Source organism: Schistocerca nitens, chromosome 3 (genome assembly GCF_023898315.1).
Source record: "Schistocerca nitens isolate TAMUIC-IGC-003100 chromosome 3, iqSchNite1.1, whole genome shotgun sequence".
NCBI classification, from domain to species: Eukaryota; Metazoa; Arthropoda; class Insecta; order Orthoptera; family Acrididae; genus Schistocerca; species Schistocerca nitens.
The window spans coordinates 556,314,530-556,341,409 of record NC_064616.1 but is presented as its reverse complement, the minus strand read 5'-3'; the positions used below and the strand labels follow the sequence as shown (position 1 = coordinate 556,341,409).

The following is a 26,880-nucleotide window of genomic DNA, read 5'->3' as shown; positions in this document are numbered from 1 at the left end:
CCTTAACTATACAATAATCCTGGCAGGTGTCTGTGCTGTGTGTATGTGCAGGATCTCATCTACAGGTTCACAGATACCAGCATAATTGCACAACTGATGCAGCATGTCCAACTTGCATGACAATTCTCAGAAAGGACCATCCCATATCTCAGAAGGCTACAGTCTGACCCCTTTCAAATTCACTCAGTTGGGTGTACAAAACAATATCGCATCTGTGTGGCATGGTTGCCTGCTTGCTTCACATGTTTGCACCACACTGAGCTGTGAGCATTCCCTATTACAGGGTGGACACAGATGGCACTCTGGCAGCTGTGTCGCTACACTATGTGTTGGCAGACAATGTTGAAACCATTATCAATACATCTACTATTCTCCAGGTAGCATATACCATCACTGAAAATTGACATCATCTTTCCAGGTACACTATTTTTTTTTTGTGACAGTGTGTGTGTGTGTGTGTGTGTGTGTGTGTGTGTGTGTGTGTGTGTGTGTCCGGCATCAGCGTCTTCTCCTAAATCTCAGGGTCAATTTCAACCAAATTTGGTACGTAAACAGAAAACTTAACTATCAAAACAGTAGGGGTTGGAACCTTCTATCTCTTGTAGGAATAGAGATATGGACAGAAACATGTTTTTTAACCCCTGCCATGTAAGCTGCCCAGCATGACAGGGTATAGTATTAGCTTGCCGTATCAACCTGACTTGCAGGGTGGCCTACATGTCAGACGTAAAACTGTAGAGGACAGTCAGAGAGAGTGGGACAGAAGGAGATGGTCAGATAGAACGTGGAGGGGGTGATGGGCAGAGAGAGGAGCATGTTGTGTGGGTATTATCAGCATGGCTTTCAGGAGCTACACATGTGGATGGGCATGACTTTGCCAAGAGAAGTGTCCAGGAGATGGACAGAAACAAAGGGGGAGAAAGAGGTGGACCAAGTAAGGCGGAGAGGAGGAGATAGACATCAGAGAGCCAGAGGAGATGATGGACAGTCAGAGGGTAAGGAGGAGGTGTACAGAGAGAGAGAGAGAGAGAGAGAGAGAGAGAGAGAGAGAGAGAAAGAAAGAGGAGGTAATGGAGAGTAGAGGGGGAAGAGAAGGAGATGGACAGAGAGAGTGTGGATAAGGATAAGATGGACACAGAAAAAGGGGGGGGGGGAATAGAGGTCATGGGCAGTGAGAGGGGTGAGGAGGGGCAGACAGATAGAGAGAAGGAGGAAATGTACAGAGAGAGAGGAGAGAAGGAGGTAATCAGAAAGAGGAGGAGCGAGATATGGATAAGGATGGGGGAGGAGGAGATGAAGATATATAAGGGGAGGAGGAGATGGACACTGAGAGAGGGTCGAATAGAAGATGAAAAAAGTGAAGCAGAGGAGGAGACGGTTGGAGAGATTGGGAAGGAGGAGATGGAGAGGCAGAGAGAGTGGGGAGGAGGAGGTGAAAAAGCAGAGCTTAGTGGATGACATGTACAGAGAGATGGGGAGAGGAAGTGGTGGGCAGACAGAGGGGGAAGAGGAGATGTGCACAGTATATGTGTCAAACATATATGTGAGTGAAGCCAGGGGGACGGGGGTAATTCTTAATAATATTCAAATTCTTGTATTAACATTCAGCTCTTGCAGATAAAATCAGTCACATGGAGATTAGTGCATACTTTGTAATTTGATATAAATTTTGAGATGCAAAATCATTTTAATTATCTGAATGAAGAGTGTACGTATAAGTGTGACTGTGTCAAGCTGAGGGAGCTGAATTTAAATAGGAAAACCCCTTGCAGTAACTAACATGATTCATTTTGACAAGTAGACAAAACACCTCAAATGCAGAAAATTAATACTCTAAGTGGTGTGTAACATGAGATATTTCTCATGTCTTGATTTTAGAACAATTCTGTTTCTAGACTCAATAAATGACTCATTCACAGATATCGATTCTTTATTGGTTCAATTTGCAAATGATGCTTGTGTACTAATTTAAGGTAATGATTCAGTAAAAAATCTTGATTCTATTGAATTCACCCTTAATATATCCTGGTTTGGGGTAAATGGATTAAAACACACACACACACACACACACATAAATTAGAGCAGAGAGAGAGACTGAGAGATCAGGGAGTTTGCTTAAGACTAATGTCAGTTAGTTCTGAATTTTTACTAATTGTAGAAGTTTGTAAGTTTTATTTTTGAAGAGAAAGACTATCTAAATGACAGACTAAAATGATATAAATGCCAAAGACTTATTCCCACTGGGTATGTGAAAGTGTTTCTGCTATGGGTCATGGAAGGAGACTAAACAAGTCCAGAAATGTCAAACTAGGAAGACGCTATGTCCCATTATTAGCAGCAGGTTCACAAGCCAACTGATTTGAAGAAAATGCCATTTATTTTACAAAGTATATTATTTCCTATGACTTCTTCCAAGAACTGCAGATTAGGAATAAGTTTCACTTGTTAATACATTTATTATTCAGTAACATGTACAAGTAGTCTGAAAAGTGGTTTCAGGTTTCAGAATGTTAATTAAGTTTTTTTTGTAAGATCATTTAGCATTATGATGACTATTATTCAATCACAGGTGGCTTTAACATATTAAAAGATTCACATTAAATGTTACTTGGTGAGTGGGTCTCACACTATACGTTATTTTAGAATGAAAATTGTACCCTCTCCAGTGTATCTAAAGCTGAAGGTAGGTGGACCACAAATATGAGGATTATCCACTTGATAGATTGCCCCAATGGAAAGTATTTTATTGAAGTTGAACACCATTAACACTGCAGACTGTATTTTTACTTCTGAGCCACCAAATGAGGTTACTTCTGCAGCCACACCTTGCTGAGTTTCCATTTGGTCAAAACAGCTAGTTTTCTTCTACCTTTCAATTTAACAAATAATTTAAAACACTTACATCAGTAAACTTGTAATCTTTCCATGTATAATATAAGTACCTTACATGTTTCTAAAAGACATTTTATCTCTATACGTTCTGTTTTCACAGTTAAATGGACTGCCATTGAAGAGAGAATGATATGAGCTCTTAGAGATGAAATAAGTCTATAAATATGGACAAATTCTGATAACTAATTGAGTTTGTGTGTACATATTTACTGACTGCTGCATCCTGCACCTCTCCCTTACGTACTGATGAACTGTAACAAAACTAAATCAGATAAGAAAACTTCTGTTCCTTCCATACCATAATCAAAGAACATTCAGGTATCCAAAAAAATGCACTGTGATTAAACCACATTACTTAAACAGTTGACTGTATATATTGAGGAAACACAATTTGGGTTTTAAAGATTTGTTTCTTGTTATTAGTTTAGGATCATTGTCCCAACCCTCAGACATCTTGCTCCAACTTGTAATTTCCTTCTGTCCTGAGTCTTCTTCATTTAGTTGTTCTGATTTCACATTCATAATTGTACAATTTTTAAAAGAGAACCAGTTGCCATTGATATTTGAATCCTGTTTACAATTAGCGTTACAAGATCACAAAGAAAAAATGCCAAAAACCAAAATGAACTTTATATTAAAATAATTTTTTTTTGTATTAAAGTGAGTCCTTTTTTTTTAATTTTGGTTGCTGGATTTGCCTCAAACTATTTTACACAAAACTGGTACCAGTATCTGGTGATTTTAACTTTCATTATCATCTCAATGAAACCAAGAAACAGTTTTCACGACTGAACGGATGCATGATATACACTCTAAGATAAAAAAAAGTGACACACCACAAAGGAATTATCCAAATGTGATGGAAATCAGTAGATGTGCTGTACATGAACAGACAAACAAATGATTACAATTTGAGAAAAATTGGATGATTTATTGAAGAGAAAGAGCTTCACAAATTGAGCAAGTCAGTAATGTGTTGGTCCACTTCTGGTCCTTGTGCAAGCAACTGTCTGGCTTGGCACTGATTGATAGATTTGCTGGATGTCCTCCTGAGGGATACTTTGCCAAATTCTGTCCAATTAGCATGTTAGATTGTCAAAATCCAGAGTTGGTTGGAGAGTCACACCCATAATGCTCAAAATGTTCTCCATTGGGAAGAGATCCAGTGACCTTGCTGGCCAAGACAGGGTTTGGAAAGCATGAAGACAAGCAGTAGAAACCCTCACCAAGTGTGGACGGGCATTATCTTCCTGAAATGTAATCCCAGGGTGGCTTGTTATGAAGGGAAGCAGAACGGGGTATAGAATATTGTTGACATATCACTGTACTGTAAGGATGCTGTGGATGACAACCGTAGGGACCCTGCTATTAAAAGAAAGAGTACCCCAGACCATCATTCCTGCTTGTCAGGCCATATGGTGGGCGACAGCAGTCAGGTTGGTATCCCACTGCTGTCCATGGAATCCCAAGACATATCTTTGGTCTGGAATCCATTTAACTGGAGTAAATTGTCTTCAGTGATGAGCAGCAAAGATTTGTATGGACATGCCCCAGACAGATTTGGTATACCAACCTGACTGTCACCTGCCATATGGCCCGACAAGTGGGAATGATGGTCTGGGGTGCCATTTCTTTTCGTAGCAGAACCCCTTTGGTCATCCACTGCATCCTTACAGCACAGTGGTACATTGATGATACTCTACAAACCGTTTTGTTGTCCTTCATGTCAATCCAAGAGTTCTACTGCTTGCCTTTGTCCTTTCCTAACCATACCTTGGCCAGCAAGGTTGCCAAATTTCTCCATAACTGAGAATGTTTGGTGCATTATGGGGACAATCTAACATTCTGATTGATCAGAATTTAGCATGATATCCCTCAGGAGGACACCCAATAACTGTGTCAACCAATGCTAAGTGCTTGACCGAGAGCCACAGGTGGACCACCACGTTATTGTCTTGCTCATTTTGTAAAGTTCCTTGTCTTGAATTAATGATCCAATTTTTGTGAAACTGTAATCATTTGTTTGTCTGTGCATGGACATCACATCTACTGATTTCTGTCCCATTTGGATAATTGCTTCATGGTGCATCATTTTTTTTTAAATGCCACTAAGCAACTGTTACAAAACTGTCAAAGGCACTTCCAAAAGTCATTGTGTGATTGAAAGCTCTTTTGTCAGGCATCTTTAACTTTTTTTTCTTTTTCTGGCAGAAACAAGAGACAAAAGTGTTGCTGCAAGTTTTCAAACAGTATATTACCAACCAATAAAGATGGTTTTCAAGTCAATTTAGAAACCTCTTAATGGTTTTCAGCACACAGATAGTGAAAAAAGAGACTCTAGCTTCAGTAGAATTCTTGTATATACATATGTATAATATGTGCTTGGAAATATGTAGCTAATAGATAATTTGTTGCCTTACAGTTCCACCAACCTGGGTGGTTGAACCAAAGGATACCTCAGCCAAGCTGGGACAGTCTGTAATCATAGACTGTAAAGTAGATGGTTTCCCACAGCCCACAGTATCATGGAAAAAAGCATCAGGTAATGCATTTCTAGTTTAGCAGGCCCCCATCTCTCTCTCTCTGTCTCTCATTTAACGGCAGTATATAATTTCTCCTTTTGAACTGAAAAGTGTGTCTTCAGAGAGTATTTCAATGACACAACATGTATGTGACTTGATTACATATTAACAAAATAATAGTACTGCAAACCTCCATCCCACCTTCAGTGATTCCTCCTCTTGATCCTGGGTTATCTGATACATTTACTTTGTGCTGGTAATAGTCAATCATCTTTTTCTGTACAGCTTTAAGGACATTGTGTCCTTTTTGCTTTATTCGACATTCATTTTCCCATACATCATTTATTTAGTTTTTGCAACATAGTATAATAATTTAAAAGTTTTGCCATCTAATTGTCTTTGATTAAAATTAAAACCACATTTTGTCGACAGCCTGAAGGTTGGTTTGAACACCAAAAGTGTTTTACTAGTATGATATTAGATATGATTTTGCCTAGGACCAACTGAGAATGGAAACTCAAATCTTTGGATATCTAATCTGACAGTTACCCACTTACTCTCTGAATCACACAATTAAATTAATGCACTTGTAAATATAAATTTCTGTCAACTGATAAATATTTAATTATGAGGTACATTCAATAAGTAATGAAACACATTTTTTTTTCTGAAAGCAGGTTGGTTTTATTCAGGATTGCAATATACCATATTATTCCCTCTCTGTTGGCTAGAAAATCCTATTTTTCAATATAATCTCTATTAAAAGAGATGGCCTTGTGCCATCTTACTTTGAGGACCTGTATACCAACATGGTACCACTCTACTGGTTGACTTCAGAGCCATTGTCTTGCTGCATCAATATCTCCCCATCAGCCAACTGCTTCCCTTGAAGTGCATCCTTCATTGGGCCAACAGATGAAAGTCAGAAGGTGTGAGATCTCGGTTGTAGGGCTGATGAGGAAGAACAGTCCAATGAAGTGTTGTGGACTCCTTTCAGGTCTGCAGACTTATGTGAGTCCTTGTGTTGTCATGGCGAAGGAGATGTTTGTTTGCATTTTTGTATCAATGAACATGCTGAAGTTGTTTCTTCAGTTTCCTGAGGGTAGCATGATACATAATAGAATTGATCATTGCACCATAAGGAAGGACGTGAAATAGAATAACCCCTTCAGAGTCCATGAAGACTCTCACTACAATTTTATTTCCTGTGGGTGCAGCTTTGAACTTTTCCTTTGGAGGATAGGTGATGTGGCACCACTCCATGGATTGGTGTTTTGTTTCTAGTTCAAAGTGATGAACCCATGTTTCATTGCCTGTGTTGATATCTCATAAAGAATTGTCACAATCAGCCTCATAACATGCAATCAATTCCAAAAAAATGGTCCATCTGCCAGACAGTGGTGAACCCAGTGGGCATACAACTTTGACTACCCCAACTGGTGGATGAGTGTGTCAGCACTACCAACAGAGACATCCAGTTGTACAGCAAGGTGTTTGATTGTGATTCATCACTCATCTCAAAGGAAAGTGTATGTATGATCAAACATTGTAGGAATCACTGGATGGACAGAATGAGGGAGATCAGACTGGTTGACGCAACCTTATTGTGATGATGTCAGATACCTCTCTCTATGACTCACCATTCTTTTGTTCACTGCCAGGTTTCCATAGGTATTATTCTCCATGAATATCTGTGATGCTCTGGTTTTCCCCCAAAAGAAACTCACTGACAGCTCTCTGCTTTGAATACACCTCCATTAAAGATGCAATTTTGAAGGCTATGTATAGCACTACCACCTACTGGAATTTTGTGAAACTATAGGGGTGAAGCAGAATATTCCACAATGTCCCACAGCAAATTCTGAATTTTTTCAAATGAAATTGGCAGAGATAAAAATGTGTTGCCTTACTTATTATACAACCCTCAAAATTAAGTTATGTGCAATTCACACTGCAAAACAAATGTTGTTCAGAGGCCTACTTAATTTGTATTTTTATGATGTTAGATGACTTAAATACAGTAAGTGTTTTGTCATAAGAGAATGAAAAATATATACCCACTACTACAAACCTGAAGTTGTTAATATATCATTTCTTTTTCAGGTTCTAAACCTGGACATTACTTGGATTTAGCTCATCAGCACAGAAAGGAATCAAAACTGTTAAAAGTCAATACTAACCCAGAACCAGTTCAGGTTTTAGCAAATGGCTCCTTATTTATAGAAACAATCTCTCAGGACGATGAAGGACATTATCTGTGTGAGGCGAGCAACAATATTAGTGTTGGACTGAGTGCTGTAGTCCAGCTAACAGTACATGGTAGGGCCTATATCAATTTTTTGACTAAGTAGTACTTAAAAAGTATCTTCATATTCTCAGTAAGTTTTCTTCAGATGATGTTTAATTCGAACAACTTATTCAGTAGTGTTATGAAACTATACAGTCAGTTAAACATTAATGTGAGAAATCTGTTTCACAGTTGAGTATCAAAGTATGTGATTCCAACATCCAAAAAAGTTGGTAGAAAGTGAAATACTTCAATTTAATCTGTTACAGTACTCTACCTAGGCAACTGACAAAATATCAGCAATAATAAAAACATATTATATACAAAGTAATTTTACATAATTTTTCTGCTGGATAGCTTAAACACATCATAGTGAAGGAATGATTATTTTATGAATTTCCTCTGCATAAAACCAGGAAAGTTAAAGTATTAGATATGTAAATTCTCAGTGGAATTTTTTCTTTCTTAAAACTCTCTACCAAACTGTCGCTTGGACTTGATAAGCAACACATGAGGTATATGGCACATTTTGTAAGTCACCAAGTAACTACTCATTACATAACCATTCATTCTGTGACAGTGTGTAACTGTTTCACGCAACAAAGTGAGTCACTTCTGACTGCTGCCAAATATGTACTCAGTGTTGTGGTTGGCAGGAGAGCCAACACCGTGTTACTAGAGGAGGCCAAAATGCACGCGTTTTAGCTCACGCAGGCTGGTGTGAAGTCTGGAACAGGACAAGGAAATTAGAATTTAGAAAAACGCACGTAGCTGGTGGAATACTTAACTTTAATCCATTAATGATGAATGTCAGTCTTGACGGTACATGATTCAAAATATCAATAGTAACTGATAATGGCGCCTTGCTAGGTCGTAGCAAATGATGTAGCTGAAGGCTATGCTAAACTATCATCTCGGCAAATGAGAACGTAAGTAGGCAGTGAACCATTGCTAGCAAAGTTGGCTGTACAACTGGGGCAAGTGCTAGGAAGTCTCTCTAGACCTGCCGTGTGGCGGCGCTCGGTCTGCAATCACTGATAGTGGCGACACATGGGTCCGACGTATACTAACGGACCGCGGCCGATTTAAAGGCTACCACCTAGCAAGTGTGGTGTCTGGTGGTGACACCACACTCAGAAATAAAGAAACAAGATAGAATAAACAAAAGCTGAAAAAGTAAGTATGGAGGCTTTTCTACGTACCTCCCATAAAAAAAATTTGAATTGAATAATAAGAAGATCAAATAAAAACTTTCAAGATTGTCCCCTAACTATCAAAGGTGTTATGTATACTTTGGAAAAATACTCTTCAAGTACAGTTAACAACTGGAACACAGATTATGGTCAAAACAAAGAGTGAAACTTATATGGGATCTAGTGACTTAATAGAAAAAAAAGTCTTCTAAATTTCAACATCTCTTCAAATTATAGAACATGAACAAAAAAAACGACCCATTGTGAAGAAAGAAAATGTAAGTAGAGGCAGTGGGCAGTGGAAGTGAACATGATTATATTTCCTCAAGGGAAAAATTGAGAAAATGAGTCCTGGTTGTAGGATGAAATTGTTGGATTGAAGACAGGTCCACTGTAATTAAGAGTGTGAAATGATAGACTGTATGGTGTATTACATGATGAACTGTTTACAGGTGAAACCAGTGATGAATAGAGCAGTTAATGCTGGAAATTCAGTATATCAGTGGATTGAAAAGCAAGAAATGGAAGGCTATTATGTGGCTCTATACAGGGCAAAAGCAGGCTGGACTGATATTTTAGCCACTGTAGTGCCACCTATAATATACACACATCAAGAACAGTTTTGCAACACCCCAGTTCCCAGAACTCCTGAAGATAGACACTGACTGTAGATATTGTATCACAGACACAGTCCCTCTGACTATTCAGAGATTTCACTAAACCTGTCCAAAGATGTAAACAACCATGCATGAGCAGTGCCTATTAGATGGAGGGGGTCCGACAGAAAATCAGTTCCAGTCATTCCACCAAGAAGGAGGTACACAGCTCATGTTGTCTGTAGTTCATCCATGCCTAGATGGTCAATACCATGGTTTGATTGGATCCACATTGTTACTTTGTGCCAGGAAGGGCTCTCAACAAGGATAGTGTCCAGGTGTCTCGGAGTGAACCAAAGCGATGTTGTTTGCACCTGGAGGAGATACAGAGAGGTGGGAACTGTCGATGACATGCCTCGCTCAGGCTGTCTGAGGGCTACTACTGCAGTGGATGACAGCCACCTATGGTTTATGGCTTGAAGGGACCCTGACAGCAATGCAACTATGTTGAATAATGCTTTTTGTGCAGCCACAGGACGTTGTGTTATGACTCATAGTGTGTGTAATAGGCTGCATGATGTGCACCTTCGCTCCCAATGTCCATAGCGAGGTCCATCTTTGCAAACACGACACCATGCAGCATGGTACAGATGGACCCAACAACATGCCGGATGGACTGCTCAGGATTGGCATCATGTTCTCTTCACCGATGAGTGTCGCGTATGCCTTCAGCCAGACAATCGTCGGAGATGTGTTTGGAGGCAACCCGGTCAGGCTGAACACCTTAGATACACTCTCCAGCGAGTGCAGCAAGGTGGAGGTTCCCTTCTGTTTTGGGGTGTTATTATGTGGGGCTGATGTATGCCGCTGGTGGTCATGTAAGGTGCTGTAATGGCTATATGATACATGAATGGCATCCTGTGACCAATACTGCAACCGTATCGGAAGCGTATTGGTGAGGCATTCATTTTCATGGATGACAATTTGCACCCCCATCGTGCACATCTTGTGAACGACTTCCTTCGGGAAAATATCACTCGACTAGAGTGGCCAGCTTGCTCTCCAGACATGAACACTATCAAACATGCCTGGGATTGATTGAAAAGGGCTGTTTATGGGCAATGTGACCCACCAACCACTCTGAGGGATCTATGCCTAATCACCAGCACCACATTTGAAACAGTTGCTTCCACCTCCACATGAGCATCAAGCATCTGTCTTTGCTTTCACGTGATATCTAAAGGCTGCCCACTTGTATACCCCTGGTCTCTGTTAAAAGCATTGCTGTTTATTCTTATTTTAGGTAATGCTCAGCCATAGGTTACTTCTCATGTTCCATTTGTTTATGGAGAACTTAGAACTTCAAGAAGAAAACTCTGAACTCTATACTGTTACATCCATTTTGCTTCCTGCAGTATGTTGACAACGCTTCCTCATATTGCTTGCATTCCTCATATGGTCTTTTGGAGAAACTGCACTGCAACATTCTCAGTTATGGAGAAATTTGGCAACCTTGCTGGCCAAGGTATGGTTAGGAAAGGACAAAGGCAAGCAGTAGAACTCTTCTTGTGTGTGGGCAGGTATTATCTTATTGGAATGTAATGCCAGGATGGATTGACATGAAGGACAACAAAACGGGTTGTAGAGTATCATCAATGTACCACTGTGCTGTAAGGATGCAGTGGTACCAATGTTTGGTGCATTATGGGGACAATCTAACATTCTGATTGATCAGAATTTAGCATGATATCCCTCAGGAGGACACTCAGTAACTGTGTCAACCAATGCTAAGTGCTTGACTAAGAGCCACAGGTGGACCAACACGTTATTGTCTTGCTCATTTTGTAAAGTTCCTTGTCTTGAATTAATGATCCAATTTTTGTGAAATTGTAATCATTTGTTTGTCTGTTCATGGACATCACATCTACTGATTTCTGTCCCCATTTGGATAATTGCTTCATGGTGCATCATTTTTTTTAAATGCCACTAAGCAACTGTTACAAAACTGTCAAAGGCACTTCCAAAAGTCATTGTGTGATTAAAAGCTCTTTTGTCAGACATCTTTAATTTTTTTTCTTTTTCTGGCAGAAACAAAAGACAAAAGTGTTGCTGCAAGTTTTCAAACAGTATATTACCAACCAATAAAGATGGTTTTCAAGTCAATTTAGAAACCTCTTAATGGTTTTCAGTACACAGATAGCGAATAAAGAGACTCTAGCTTCAGTAGAATTCTTATATACACATATGTATAATATGTGCTTGGAAATATGTAGCTAATAGATAATTTGTTGCCTTACAGTTAGGCAGCCATGCAGTGACACCCCAGCAATTTGGTACATGCTATAGTTCGCATGTGCATCTTGGCCATACTGTGTTCCAGTTCTGTGTGCTGAGATAGATATTGTCGTTGTTTGGAGTGTTCCTGCATTGTTGTTGTCTCGCCATGTTTATCACCTCAGTTCTTGCTTGCTTACTTTGTGTTGTGTCCTGGTCAGTTGTAGTGTTTGTTGTCCCCTACTTGTTTGTCTGTCCTGTCTGTTCATTGTTAGTGATACCTCCAGTGGCTTCCTGCCTGGCGGCTTTGCATCTCTATTCTCTGCCATGCACCGTTCGCTGGTCACTCAAAGCTATAAGATGGGTGATGAGGTAAAAGGTTTTGTAGCATCGAGGCTACATTGGTATGGCTCTTGGAACAACAGCAGCAGCTCATACATCAGCGGCAGCACCAGTTAGATGTCTTACAGCAGTCCTTGCAGTTGCTGATGGACAAAGTCAGTGCGGGGGAGTCCGACAGCACCAGCTCCTGGGTGCCCCGGTTTCAGACACTTCCCCATGTCTGCCATTGTTTCTGCCCTTTAATGACGTTAAGGAAGACTAGGAATCCTACTTTCATTGTCTGAAACAATTCGAAGTGTTTCAGGCTATAAATGACTCCCTAAAGCTGTCATTATTATTGTCCTGGGCATCACCAGACACATTCTTTCTGCTGCGCAAGTTGGCACCGTTGTCAGACCCCGTGGCTCTCTTCTTTAATGAATATGTGCGCTGCTGACTAACTACTGTTCCCAGCAATATCATGTCGTGGCATCTTGGCTTGAGTTCCATCAGTACCATAAACAGCCTGGTCAGTCATTCCATTCTTGGTTCATGGACTTGCAGGGTCTCAGCCACAAATGTGACGTCACTTGTGCCAATCAGCATTGAAGGGTGTCATATTGTTGGCGGTAGAGTCCACCGTAAGGGTACTTCTCTCGTGCCATCATCGTGGTACTGACCACAGAGAGCAACATTATTTTGACTCCTCCTTGTACAATGTCTCTATGGGTTCAGAGCCACCAGTTGATGTCACATCAGTTACTTCCATCTTGTCCACAGTGCTTTTTTGTCCACTCTTGTGCAGGCTGTTCCCATTGCTGGAAGGTGTGCATGGGCTGTCAGAAAGATGGCCGTCTCCAATCAGTCTGTCCCAGCCGCTCAACCCGCACCTGCCCCTCACCCATGGGTCATCAGGATACCATGCATACGCTGCAATCAGCCATTCCACTAGAAGACCCATTGACGTGGAAGTTGTCCTTCACACTCTGCATTTTTAATGTGCACGTTCATTTCCAGATCAATACGGGTGGCACCGACTCCTTGATCAATCTGGCGATGTATACATGCCTTTGTACCCCACAGTCATCTCCCACCTCTCGGTGATTGGTCACATATGGTGATGGTTCTATTCCCTTCTATGGGCAGTTCTCGGTCTCAGCCACCTATAAACACATTCCCCGTCCCCTGACACTACTGGTGGTTGACCATCCATTGGCTTCAAACATGTTTGGACTCAATGCTTTCACATTATTTGGCTTTTTGATTTCTGATGAAGTTAAGGTCATATCCACTGCTGTCCCATTCCAGGACCTCGATGATTTGTGCTTGGCCTATGCCTCTTTGTTTCAGTCTGACTTAGGGTGTGCTTTTGACTTCAAGGTGCACATTGCTCTCTGACCAGATGCTCAACTGCAGTTTTTCTGGACTCAACCCGTTCCAGTGGCCTTATGTTCAGCAGTCAACAAGACCGATCGACTGCAGGCTGCTGGTGTCATTGAGCCCATGAAAGTGAGTGCTTTGGTGTCCCTGTTAGTGGTGGTCAGTAAACCCAATGGCTCCCTTCGCCAGTGTGGGGATTTCAGAGCTACAATCAGTGCACAGTCTCTGGTTGAAACTTATCCCATTCCCCAGCAGGAAGACCTTGTCACCAAACTTGTGCTTGGCTAGTACTTCTCTCAGGTTGACCTGGCAGAGGCTTACCATCAATTACCCTTAGATGAGGAATCCGAGAACATCATTGTCATCAACACACCTTTTGGATTATGTAAATACAAGCACCTTCTGTTTGGTATTTACTTTACACTGGTCATTTTCCAGAGGTACCTGGAGCACTTCACACAGCCCATCCCAGCTTGTGCCAATTATCTCGATGACATCTTGGTCACCGGCCATAAACACTATAAGCATTTGAAAACCTTGGTACCTTATTTCACGCCCTGCAGGCCATAGGCTTATACTGTCGACTGGACAAGTGTAGTTTCTTTCAACTGGAAGTTGAATACCTGGGGCACTGGCTCAGTAAAGACAGCATTTGTCCATCGGATCACAATGTCACGGCCATCAACTCCCTTCCCCAGTCCAAGGATTTATCTGACCTCCAGGTTTTTTTGGGCAAGGCTCAGAACAGCCCACTGTGTATGCATCCAATATGCTGTCCCCAGAATAGAGGAACTATTCTCAGACTGAGAAAGAGGCTCTGGTGATAGTTTTCACCATTCAAAAGTTTCACATATACCTGTTTGGGATGAAGTTAACTCCCCTTACTGATCACAAGCCTGTGGTTACCCTATTCAGCCCACACACACACACGCACACACACACACACACACACACACACACACACACACACACACACAAACACCTCCCGCAGTGAACCAGTCAACGTCTCCAGCACTGAGCTCTGTTCTTATGAAGTTACACGTACGTTATCCAATATAACCCCACCTCTCAACACTTCAGTGCAGATGCATTGTCACATCACCCCTTGAGCCTTGATCCCAAATTTGACCAGTAGGGAGTCCTCTGCTTCCACATTGATACAGCCCGCCAAGATACACAGGACAGATTTCCTATCACGGCTGCACAGGTCGCCATTTCCACATGCCAGGACCACATCCTAAGGCAGGTTCTCTGCTACGTGACCCATGGCTGGCCCACCTATCTTTTCGCTGGTTGAAAACTGAATTCAGCCCCTGGCGGCATCTCTCACACAGACTATCGATTGTGGTGTGTGTTCTTCTCTTGGCCGCGGAGGCTGACGTCCATCGGGTGATCATCCTACCTGATTTGTACCACCACATCCTACGCTTGCTACAACGCAGACACTGGGGGATGTCCTATATGGAGGCATTGGCTCCCCGGCATATGTATTGGCCCGGCATAGATGGCAACATCAAACGCTTGGTACATGTGTTCTCAGTGTGTGCGCATCACCAGGCCAGCCCTTCGGAATCATTTGCACCCTGGCCCATGCCTCGCCACCCCTGGGACTGCATCCATCTCGATTTTATGGGCCTGTTTTTGGGATCACTGTGGTTACTCATTGTGGATGCATACTCCAGATACCCATATGTGGTGCACATGGCGTCCGCCATGCCTGATGCCACACTCATGGCCTTGGCTCAGGTTCTCACTATCGAAGGCCTGCCTCATACCTTGGTCTCTGATAATGGCCCTAAATTTGCAGTAGCCTCCTTCCACGCATTCTGTGAGGCCAATGGTATCAAACACATCCGCACCCCTCCGTTCCATCTGTCCTTCAATGTCATAGCAAAATGACTGATCAGGATGCTTAAACAACAGCTGACAAAAGCAGTCGAATCCTCTGCCACCGTGTTGGCCATACCCTATTCCTGAACACTTATTGCACCACGCCAAATTGTGGTCATAGACAGGCCAAACTCCTCCATGGGTGGCATCCATGACCCTGATCCATCTGCTGACACCATCACCTTCTAAGCCTCACCTCTGACCCTCTCAGCACTACACCCCAGCACAGCAGTGTAGGCCAGCTCATATGGAGGCAAGGCTGCTTGGACTTCCACCACAGTAGTCGCAACCCATGGGCAGCTTGTGATATTGGTACAGACTTAGAAGGGGCTCGAGCACCACCACCATAACCAACTCCGGCCTCATACCCCTTCATGGCACCTCACCTCCCCTAATGCCCTCCACTTCCTCCTGGTGTGCATGAGGTCCTCAAGCCAGCCCCACTGCTGATGGCTGCCAGCTCCTGGCAGGCATGCCAGCACTCTTTCCTGCATCCATAAGGATCGGAGGTGCTGTGTGATGCCCTGCCCTCTGGTGACGTTTTGATGGATTCCACGGACTGCTATCCCAACCCATTGCTGATGGTGATGACCCAGGGTCTCCCTCCATTCCCTCCTTCTGCCCATCATGGCCTCCGTCTGGGTCGTTTCCACCCCTATGGACAAGTTTTGGGGGGGATCAGGAATCTGGTGTTGGAAGGTGCAGAAGTTAAACGTGTGCCAGAGTCTATGGACCTGGATACCCACTAGGGGTTTCTGTGCTCTGTCACGCACCTGCACCGCGAGCCTCCCCTTGTGTGTGTGCCACTCTCTGTACTACACTAAGTCTGCGGCCAATTGTGTTTCCCATGGTCCTGTATTTAGATGGCTGCATGGCACTACGCTGGCAGTCTGGTACTTGCTGTAGTTCACGTGTGCTTCTTGGCTTTACTGCATTCCAGTTCCATGTGTTGAGATACATACTGTCATTGTTTGGAGTGTTCCTGCATTGTTGTTGTCTCGCTATGTTTACCACCCCAGTTCTTGCTTGCTTACCTCGTGTTGTGTCCTGGCCGGTTGTAGTGTCTGTCATCCCCTACTTGTTCGTCTGTTTTGTCTATTCATTGTTAGCAATACCTCCAGTGGCACCCCCACCTGGTGGCTTCATGTCTCCATTCTCTGCCATGCACTGCTTGCTTGTCGCTCGCAGCTATAACAGAAACGATACTCCATAGGTATACAATTTGATCAGAAGCTGCTTGTGAAGAACAGTATCAAAAGCCTTCTTAAAATCTAGAAATATGGGATGAATTTGAGATCCCTTGTCAATGGTGCTCATTACTTTGTGTGAAAAAAGAGCTAGTTGTGTTTCACAATAACAGTGTTTTCTGAATCCATGCTAACTGTGTGTCAATGGATCATTTTCTTTGAGGTAACTCATAATTTTTTACCATAGTGTTCCAGAATCCTACTGTTAATGGATATAAGTGATATGGGCCTTTAATTCAGTGGATTGTTCTTATTTTCTTTCTTGAGTGTTAGTGTGACCTGTGCTACTTTCCAGTCCATAGACACTCTTCTTTCATTGAGCAAGAAGTTATGTATGATTACTAAGTATCAAGTCTGCCTGCGTATCTGAGTGGTAACATGTTTGCTTGCCATTCAATGGGCCTGGGTTCAATTCCCAGCCAGGTTGAGGATTTTCTCTGCTTGTGGACTGGGTGTTGTGTTGTCCTCATCATCATCTCATCATTACCGACCCACAAGGTGCCCAATGTGGCATCACCTGAAATAAGACCTGCAACCCAGCAGTCGAAACTTCCCTGGTTGCCAGCAATGCCACATTATCATTTCATTTTTTACTAATTATCGGGCTCTTATATCAGCATACCCTGAAAGATGTGGCATTGGCCCCTCATGCCCCTGATGTCTCTCAGTCCCATGGTGAGACAGAAATCCTATTAGCTGGCCAACTTGTTTTCCACACCTGCATCACTTCCACCCATTCCGGAAGATTTTAGATGCTGCTATCACACCTATATAAGTGGAACACTGTACCAGCCCTGGCAGTCAGTTTTTTAACCCCTGATAATGATGGCTGTCAGCTATAGCAATCTTTGATGTTTTATTAAGAGTGATGTGGCTTGTGACTTTAGAAAATTGTCTCTGAAGCATGCCACTGTGAAAGAATGAGGTCACATGAAATATAATCAGTATTTCTAGCAGGCCATTAGTGTGGCTGCTGTGTGACATGAATAGGTGTTGTGTGTTCCATGGGTCATTTTTATGACCATAATAATGTGGCACAAATAAGTTTATATGCTATTTAACACAATTTGTATTTAAGTATGGCAATGCATTAACCTGTTACAGATAAAGGGACACAACAGTCGAAAATACTTAATTTGAAAGGCATATAACTGTTTTCACTGCATATAATATAAATTATTGAATAAAAATTCTTCTATACAGTTGAAGAAATTGCTTAGAAAGAAATTTTTTAGCTCGTAGTGGGTAGCCAGAAGACTTGTAGAGGACAGATGCTTAATGCAGGGACTGGCATCCAATGCTCGGCATAGATAAATCTAGCATTCACTTTTGGGCAACAAAAATTTATTTCTTAGACATGAGATACTCCAAGTTATTACACCAGATGGCATTATCTGGTGTAAATTAGGAAAGTATGTTAACTGAATACTTTGTTGCATACAATTTAAATTCCCATTAATTTACATATCCTAAACATTATGTACGAATGAATGCTGTCACAGTGATATCAACTAATAAAATATTCTGTGGTTTCAAACCATGTCAAATGGTTAACTGCCCATGAGCTCTTGGCAGAGATCTCCTCTGCCACTGTCATGTGGCTGACTGTTGTGTGAATGTCGCTGCCATTCTTATACAGCCACGTCGCCACCAGTAGCATCACTGGTGTCCAGTCCTGCACCATAGATAGCAATTTTGGACTGTCACAACCACTTCAACTCCCCAATCCCAGGATCCCAGGCTGTACTTAGCTGCAATCCACTGTTTTTATTGAGGCTGTTATATGATATTCTTATCTCTATTGCTTAATTTATTATGCTATTGCAGAAGCCATTGTTTGTTTAACAATAGAAGTATCATTGAATGCAATCTGGTGTCCATTATCCAGTGCATGCCCTACTACAGCTGATTGTTCAAGATAGCACAGGTGGAAACACATTTGATGTTCCATTCATCACTGTTCAATAGTGCAAACAATGTGACTGATATAAGACTGCTCACACCCACACAGTATTTTGTATATTCCAGGTGTTCTGAGGCCTACATAATCTTTCACAGGCTTCATTAGTTGCTGGATCTATGCTGGAGATCCCAAGACTGTTGATTTTATGCCTCTTCAGAAGATGGCTAATCATCCCTATTAGTGTGCCACAAAATGGTAAAAACGCAATCTTCTTTGTGTCTTCTTTGGAGGTCTTCCTTTTGAGGCTTAGCTGAAACTGCTTGTGAAATTTGTCTGTTGTTATAACTGTTTTCCTTGAAAACTTTATGTGAGTGGCTCAGTGCCTTTGGCAGGTATTCAGCATGTGAAGTGGTTTCATCTTGATGTATCAAGGTCCTGAGAACATATAGCTTGTGTGCTGGCTGGTGGTAGCTGGTGGCATGCAGATATCAATCCGTGTGTGTGGGCTTGCAATCAACAATTTGACTGAGACATCTATTGGCTTTATGGCAGACAAGAACATCCAGGAATGGCAAGGAACCATCCTTCTCCACTTCCATCATGAATTGTATGTAGTCATGGATGTTGTTGATGTGTTCCAGGCGCTTTTACAGCTCTTCATGTCCATGAGGCCATATAACGAATGTATTGTTGATGTAGTGACAAAAACAACCAGGCTTAACAGGACCCATGTCCAAGGTGATGTCCTCAAAATGCTCCATAAAGAAGTTGCCTACAACCAGAGTAATAGCCTCCCCATCACAACACCATTCATCTGACTTAAATATTTTCCACCATGTGAAAAATACAGTGACATCAGGGTATGTTTAATAAACCCATGATGGTGTCATCAAAGAACCGGGACAGCAAGTCTGTAGAATCTTGATGGGCACACATGGGAGTAGGGAAACCACATCAAAGCTAACCATAATATCTGCTTCACTAAGACATAGACATTTAATTCAATCGATGATGTTTGCTGTATTCTTTATATGGTGCACACAATGTCAAACGTGCATTGAGAGGAGACTAGCCAAATGCCTTGCAAGTCTATTGGTCAGCAATCTGATGACGCTCACTATAGGCCTTAAAGGTGTATCCTTCTTACACATCTTAGGCAGACATTAGAATGTGGGTGGACTGGGTGCCTGGGGGAGGTTGTTTTTAATAACACTCTCTTCCAGCGATGACTGTTTGAGAAGCTCCAAAGTCTTCATTACTATTCTGGATGTTGGGTCCTGAGGCACTCTTTGGTACATATCTTCCTGCAGCATCCATCAGATTTTTGTGTCAAAGTTGGCTTGTTCCATCAGGATGGCAGCATTACCCTGGTCAGCTGGCACGACTATGGCAAGAGAATCATTGTGGAGGGCACAGAGGCCATTGCACTCAGCTCTAGTCATGTTTGGTGCTGGCAGCTTGTATTTTTAAAAAAATGTGGCTCTTTGCTCTATGAATTCCTTCTGCAGTTTCACTGAGAAACATGAATTGCTTGTTCAACGCACTTAATATGTCAATGAAAGGGACTTCATGGTGAAGGAGCGAAGTTTAGTCCTTTCTTAAGTGCTGAGATGGCACCCATGTGAAAGTTTCCTGGTGCCATATTGATTACGGTATGTTATGCAGTTTTTTGTCCCACCATGTAAAGAATATGCTGGACTTCACAGATCAAATTAAACATCTATGCCTTGGTAAGGGGATAGTGTGGTTAGTTTTGATGTGATTTCACTATTCATATGCGTGCCCATCACATACTCTATAGGCTCTCTGTCCTGGCTCTTTGACAACACCATCGTGTATTTATTTAAACATACCTTGAGGTCATTGCATTTTTTATGTAGTGGAGAATATTTCAACCAGATGGATGGTGTCACAATGTGGAGCCCATTACTCCAGTTGCAGCCAACCTCTGTATGGAATGTTTTGAGGATATCACATTGGACATGGCTCCTGTAAAGCCAAGTTAATTTTAATTCTACATCAACAATACCTTTGTCATATGGCCTCATGGACATGAAAAACTAAAAGAGTTCTTGTAACACTTCAGCAACGTCCACAACTGCTTAAAGTTCACAATGGAATTCGAGAAGGATGGTTCCTTGCCATCCTTGGATATCCTTGTCCGCCGTAAACCCAATGAGTGTCTCAGTCACAGCATTAACCGTAAGCCCACCCACACAGATTGGTATCTGCATGGCACCAGCTACCACCACCCAACACAGAAACTGTCTGTTTGCAGGACTTAGGTACATCAAGCTGAAACCATCTCAGATGCTGAACACCTGCCAATGGAATTGAGCCACTTGCATAAAGGTTTCAAGGAAAATGGTTATAACAACAGACAAATTTCACAAGCAATTTCACCTAAGCCATGAAAGCAGTAGGTCTCCAAGGAAGACACAAAGAAGATTGAATTTTTACCATTCTGTTGCTCAGTAATAGAGAAGATCTCCTGGAGTAACATCAAACCAACACAGTCTTCAGGTCTCCAGCGAAGATCCAGCAACTAATGAAGCATGTGAAAGATGATGTAGTCCTCAGAAGACCTTGAATGTACAAAATACTGTGTGGGTGTGGGCAGTTTCGTGTCAGTCACACAGTCCACACTATTAAACAGCAATGCATAGAACACGAATGGTGTTTCCACATACACTATTCCGATAAATCAGCTGGAGCAGAGCATGCATTGGAAAATGGACACCAAACAGCATTCAGTGATACTTCTATTATTAAATGGACCAACGGCTTGTGGGATAACACAGTCAATGAAGCAATAGAGATCAAAATATCAGACAATACCCTCAATAAGGACAGTGGATTGCCAGTAAGTACAGCCTGGGATCCTTTGATTGGGAAGTTGAAGTGGCCAGGGCAGTCATACCACCAAAACATTGCCATATACAGTGCATGACTGGTGGCAGTGCAGTTATATAAGCATAGCTGCAGCATTCAAATGGCAGTCAACCACTTGACAATGGTAGAGGAGACCCTGGCCAAAAGCTCATGGGCAGTTAACCACCTGACATGGCTTGAAACCTATGAATACTTTATTAATACATCCAAAACATATGAAATTTCTTCTTAAGTTATGAACCCTTTTGAATGCATGACATTTATTGTTGTTATTTCACCATTTTATGGGTAGAAAAGGATATGCTGTGGTTTCTTGTAATTTATTTATTTTAAGTGAGAGATATATTATATTCAAACACATTATTTACAGTTTCCTTTTCTGTAGTATCTGTAGTGCTGTGGATTATAATATTCTACAAAACGAACTTATTTCTGCCATTATGCCACACAGCAGACATAGTCAGTTACTGCTGTAAATACTGTGAATTGTTCATGCTTTGCCTTTGATGTCAATAAATATGTTTTGTTCAGTTTTGAACTATACTAAATTAACACTAATTTACTCACTGGACACACAAAAATTTTAAAACTGTTTTCCATACAATGATAATCAAAATGACATTTCCCAATGACTTCTAATAAGAAGCAAAAGAACAGTTGGTGTTGATGCAAGATAGTATATCAAACATCTCATGAGTAATCACTGTCTGAATTGACTTTGTACATGTACGATAAAAAAGAAAGTGAACATATATTCATAAATACCCACAGAAGACACATGATGACTATCAGAAGGGACACCACATATATGCTCTGTTTTTACTTGTACCATTGTTCATTGTATGATAAGTGTGGTTCAGTAGCTTGGCCCATAAATAGCAGACTGCAAATGTAAAGGTCTGGAGCCTGGTTCCCAGTAAGTTATAGGATTTTTTCTAACACTTATCATTCCTTTCACCTTCAGCAGTAATTTATTAATGTGAAAAATGTCAAGTTCTCTGTGATTTGAGTCCACATAAAACTTTAGGTCCCTCTATAACTTGCTGGGTGAATCAATCAAAGGTTGGAGGAAGGCAAGGGCATACTTTCCACAACAGGATGATGTTATTCAAACTAACCTTTCGATTGAGAAAAACTTTAAAATTACCATCATTTATGGCTTTTTATGGATATCCACTCTTACTAAACAAGTAAGAATTCTTGTACAACATTATCTCATGTCATAGGTAGAGGCACTTGTGTGTGGTAAATTGTACAAGACAATACATGCAAAAGAAACGTTTGTGGATTGATTACATAATAATTTTTTCACTATTCCTGCTTGGTTTCCAAATCTGTATTATTGTGAGTAAATTACAATTATTTTTCATCTTCTTTTTAACAGTGAATGTTCTAATCATACAGTGCAGGTTTTCATGGTTAATACGTGCATCCTTGATGATTTTAGTTTTGTGAGCACTTGGTCAGGCTCAAAGGCATGTTTCCATGCCTGACATTGACTCCAGTTGCTAGATACATCATCAGAGGCTATAAAGCCTGAGCTAGCAGTTTCAGACTTAAACAAGATCAATTTTAAATTTCTGTCTGAGTCTTTATAACCTCTGCTGATGTCTCCAGCATTAGAAGACAAAACATTAGGCAGAGAAACATGTCTTGGACAATGGGCTAATGCTCGTAGAACAAAAATTAGCAACAAATGTTCTGTCCCTTTGATTTATTGTCTCCTGAGTAATGTTGCAACCTTTGGTGTCCTTTTACCACTTTGTTTATGCACATAAAGGTAGCTGTTTCAGATTATTAAATAGCAGAAACTTAAACACTACTCTACTAATTTCTGTGAATTAACTGACTTCTCCATTGAGGACCATATGAGAGGTCATATAAAGTTAATAAGCCTCTGAGGCCACTGGAGAACACTGGATACAAACTTCTCATAAAAATAAAAGTGTTATCTTCTAAAGGCACAGTAACAAAAACAATGGATTTTAAATAAATTAATGACATAGGCCAAAAACTATCAAATTAATAATCATTTCCTTTCTTCAAGTTATGTAAATAATTGGAACCATTTTCCTGATAATTCTCGCAAATTCTTTTCAGCACCAGTCCGCTTCAAGTCCAGATCTCATAGGGAAATGGTTCGCAAGAGTGGGACTGCTGTTCTCAGATGTGAAGCTACTGGTGACTTGCCTATAACTCTGTCATGGCGTAAAGAAGGAAGTCCTATTGAAATGCAGAGCCATATGAGGTACTGTTCAGTATTGTTTCATATTTGTAATTATTAACAGAACCTGTTGCTAAAGGATCTTACTGTAATAAATATACTGCCTGACAAGAAAAGTGAATCACATAGAAGAGAAAGTGGAAATTAAATGAAAATTCATGGGTTGAGAGGGTATGTAGTGTTATGTCGTTACTTAAAAATTAAGTGAAATTTACAAAAAAAAATTGGCAGTTTGAGCCCACTTACCAATACAATGTTGCAAGCTATCTGGCATAGATGCATGCACTGATTTGCTGGGGAAGTGTGTCATAAAGTCATTGTATCCTTTCTTGAGGCAAGCTGGCCCACAACAGTTGTAACTGGTCCTTGATATCCTGGATTCTACCACTGGGATGAAGTTGACATCCAAGCTGGTCCCACATATGTTTTGTTGGAGGGGGACTGGGGATCTTGCTGGCCCTGGGAGCCTATTCCAAAAGCCAATGCTTCAGCACAAATGGAGGCTGCTAGTGTCAGCACTACTTGCTGCATTTGTGAGTGATGTTGTATGAGTTTTGTTATTCCAAAATCCATATCTCCCCCAATAACATCAGAAAAGACCACAGCTGCTGATATTGTAAAGCTTCTGGCACCTCAAAAAGGCTGGCCGGAGTGGCCGTGTGGTTCTAGGCGCTGCAGTCTGGAACCGAGCGACTGCTACAGTCGCAGGTTCAAATCCTGCCTCAGGCATGGATGCGTGTGATGTCCTTAGGTTAGTAAGGTTTAATTAGTTCTAAGTTCTAGGCGACTGATGACCTCAGAAGTTAAGTCGCATAGTGCTCAGAACCATTTTTTGAACCTCAAAAGGCAGACTCCAGTAAACAGGCCAGCACTGTTGTTATCAGTGCTGTGGAGATTCATAAGAAGCCTTTTCTGTCAAAAGCAACCAAATTGGATGTGTCCTTCACAGAAGAGGACAGGCTGTAAACTGTCACACCATGTAGACCTCAATCGCTCTGATGGTTCTAATGATTAGGCTCTGGAGACAGTGGAATATGAATCTGTCTGGGGCAACCAACTAGCCCCCCAGACTAAATTTCCATCAATGCAGGATCCCCAAACCCATTGAAAGACAGGGTGAAAGAGAAACCTCACCAATAAATTTCTCCCACACTGCAGTGGGTTCAGGGTGCTAGGGGAGGAATCGAAACTCCTAGTGCAGGAATGTACCCTGAAGTTGAGTTTATGAGATACACATTTTAAACCTTCTGAAGCCTCTGTGCTATGGGTGCTATACCCTTCTTGACAAGGATGACCATACTGGGGCAAGGGCCAAGATAGTAGTAGGAGTGTTTATCGATAACACATATGGATCCTCTGCTCTATCCTTGGTTACTAACCTGCAAGCAGTTGCAGCTGAAATTCATGTGGGTCTAAGGATCACTGTATGCTCCTTGTATTTACCACCACAGGAAGCAGTAGCTTCTGAGGTTCTCACAGATCTTATAGTCCAACTCCCTTAACATTTCTACTACTAGGAGACTTCAGTGCCCACAATTATGGGATTCACAATCTACTTGCCCAAGGGGTCAAGTTTTAGAAAGCTTCATGATGTCTCAGAAGCTTTGCCTCTTCAACACATGCAATCCCACTTATTTCTCTGCTGCTGTAGGGCTGTCCTCACCAACAGACACCTCTTTATGCTCCCCAGTCCTCACAGACTTGGCTCAGTCACTACTTTCCACTCTGTTTTCACCTACCATGCAGGGTAATCCTTGCATGGAAACCACCAAAATGAATAATCAGCAGAGCTAATTGGACACAGTTTAGCCAGCTGGCTGTGTCTGAACTCAGAGGCACCTTCCAGGAATCAGTGGACCATATCAGATGTGTGATACACCATGCCACCTATCACGAAGTCCTCAGGTCATCTTAGAAGTCAGCATGTACCATGGTGGACTGATGCATGACACTCAGCAATTCAGATCAGGCATGCAGCTCTATAATGGTTTAAGTGCTGTCCAACAGTAGAAAACTTTTCAGACTTTTGAGTAGTGAGAGCCGAAGCTTGATGCATCATCAAGGATAGCAACAAAAGGTTATGGTAAGCATTCCTGGGCTCTCTCAATTTTTGCTGTTGGTTACCTATAGCAGTGATGATGAAACAGGGGTGTCTCAGAACAACACCCAGAGACATCACCCAGGTAATGGCAAACCATTTTGTGATGACTACTGCCACTGAGAGCAAATATCCAGCAGTCCATCTCTATTGTACGACCATGGAGAGGGGTGGGTTTCACTTCAGGTCCAACAATTTTGAATCCTACCACTGTCCTTTCTTGACATGGGAGCTGGATTTGGCTTTGTCTGAAACTAATGATGCTCACATAGTACAGTTTCCCAACTCATAGAGGGAGACAATTTTTAAACCACTTTTCATATTGGGAACGCACCAAATGTGTCCCAGCAGTTACCACCAAGTCACCTTAACAAGCCATGTAGGATAGAAATTTGAACAAATGGTCAACTACCATATAGTCTGCATATTAGAAATGGTTCTGAGCACTATGAGACTCAACTGCTGAGGTCATTAGTCCCCTAGAACTTAGAACTAGTTAAACCTAACTAACCTAAGGACATCACAAACATCCATGCCCGAGGCAGGATTCGAACCTGCGACCATAGCGGTCTTGCGGTTCCAGACCGCAGCGCCTTTAACCGCACGGCCACTTCGGCCGGCGCATATTAGAAATCAGGCAGGTTCTCACCTGCTCTTTGTTTGGATTCAGAAGATATTGATCCACTGTTGACAACCTGACCCTGTGAGAGATGGATATCCAACAGGCTTTCTTACATAAACAGCAGGCGGCTGAATTTTACAACAAAGGAATTTCCAAGCTCGTCCATCGCAACGATAAGTGCCTTAATTTAAATGGCAACTATGTAGAAAAGTAGTATTTAAGTGTGGCTTTCATCTGTATATAATAAAAAAAATTTCCAATGCTTTATTTATTTTTAATTCCAAAACATAATGTACTTTGTGGATAGCCCTCGTATATTAGGGACATCATTCTACATTTTAAGGACTTGATGAGGTTTCTGGGCCTCATTTTTGATTCAGAGATATTGTACTTACCACATTTAAAGGACCTGAAGGCAAGGACCCAGAAAGTGATCAATATCTTAAACTGCCATAGCCACAGGTCTTAGAGAGCAGATAAGGAATTCCTGTTCCAGTTTTATAGGAATTTCTTGCAATTGTGACTAGACTATGAGTCCA

General features: G+C 41.6%; 1 protein-coding gene across 1 annotated transcript in view; it reads left to right on the top strand.

Moving 5' to 3' along the window:
* Positions 1-26,880, top strand: part of LOC126249332 (Down syndrome cell adhesion molecule-like protein Dscam2) — a 562,422-nt gene that overhangs the window by 281,156 nt on the left and 254,386 nt on the right. The window contains exons 10-12 of the mRNA XM_049950988.1: positions 5,315-5,434; positions 7,518-7,733; positions 23,498-23,645. Of these exons, the coding sequence (XP_049806945.1) occupies positions 5,315-5,434; positions 7,518-7,733; positions 23,498-23,645 (484 nt within the window). The remainder of the gene's footprint in view (positions 1-5,314; positions 5,435-7,517; positions 7,734-23,497; positions 23,646-26,880) is intronic.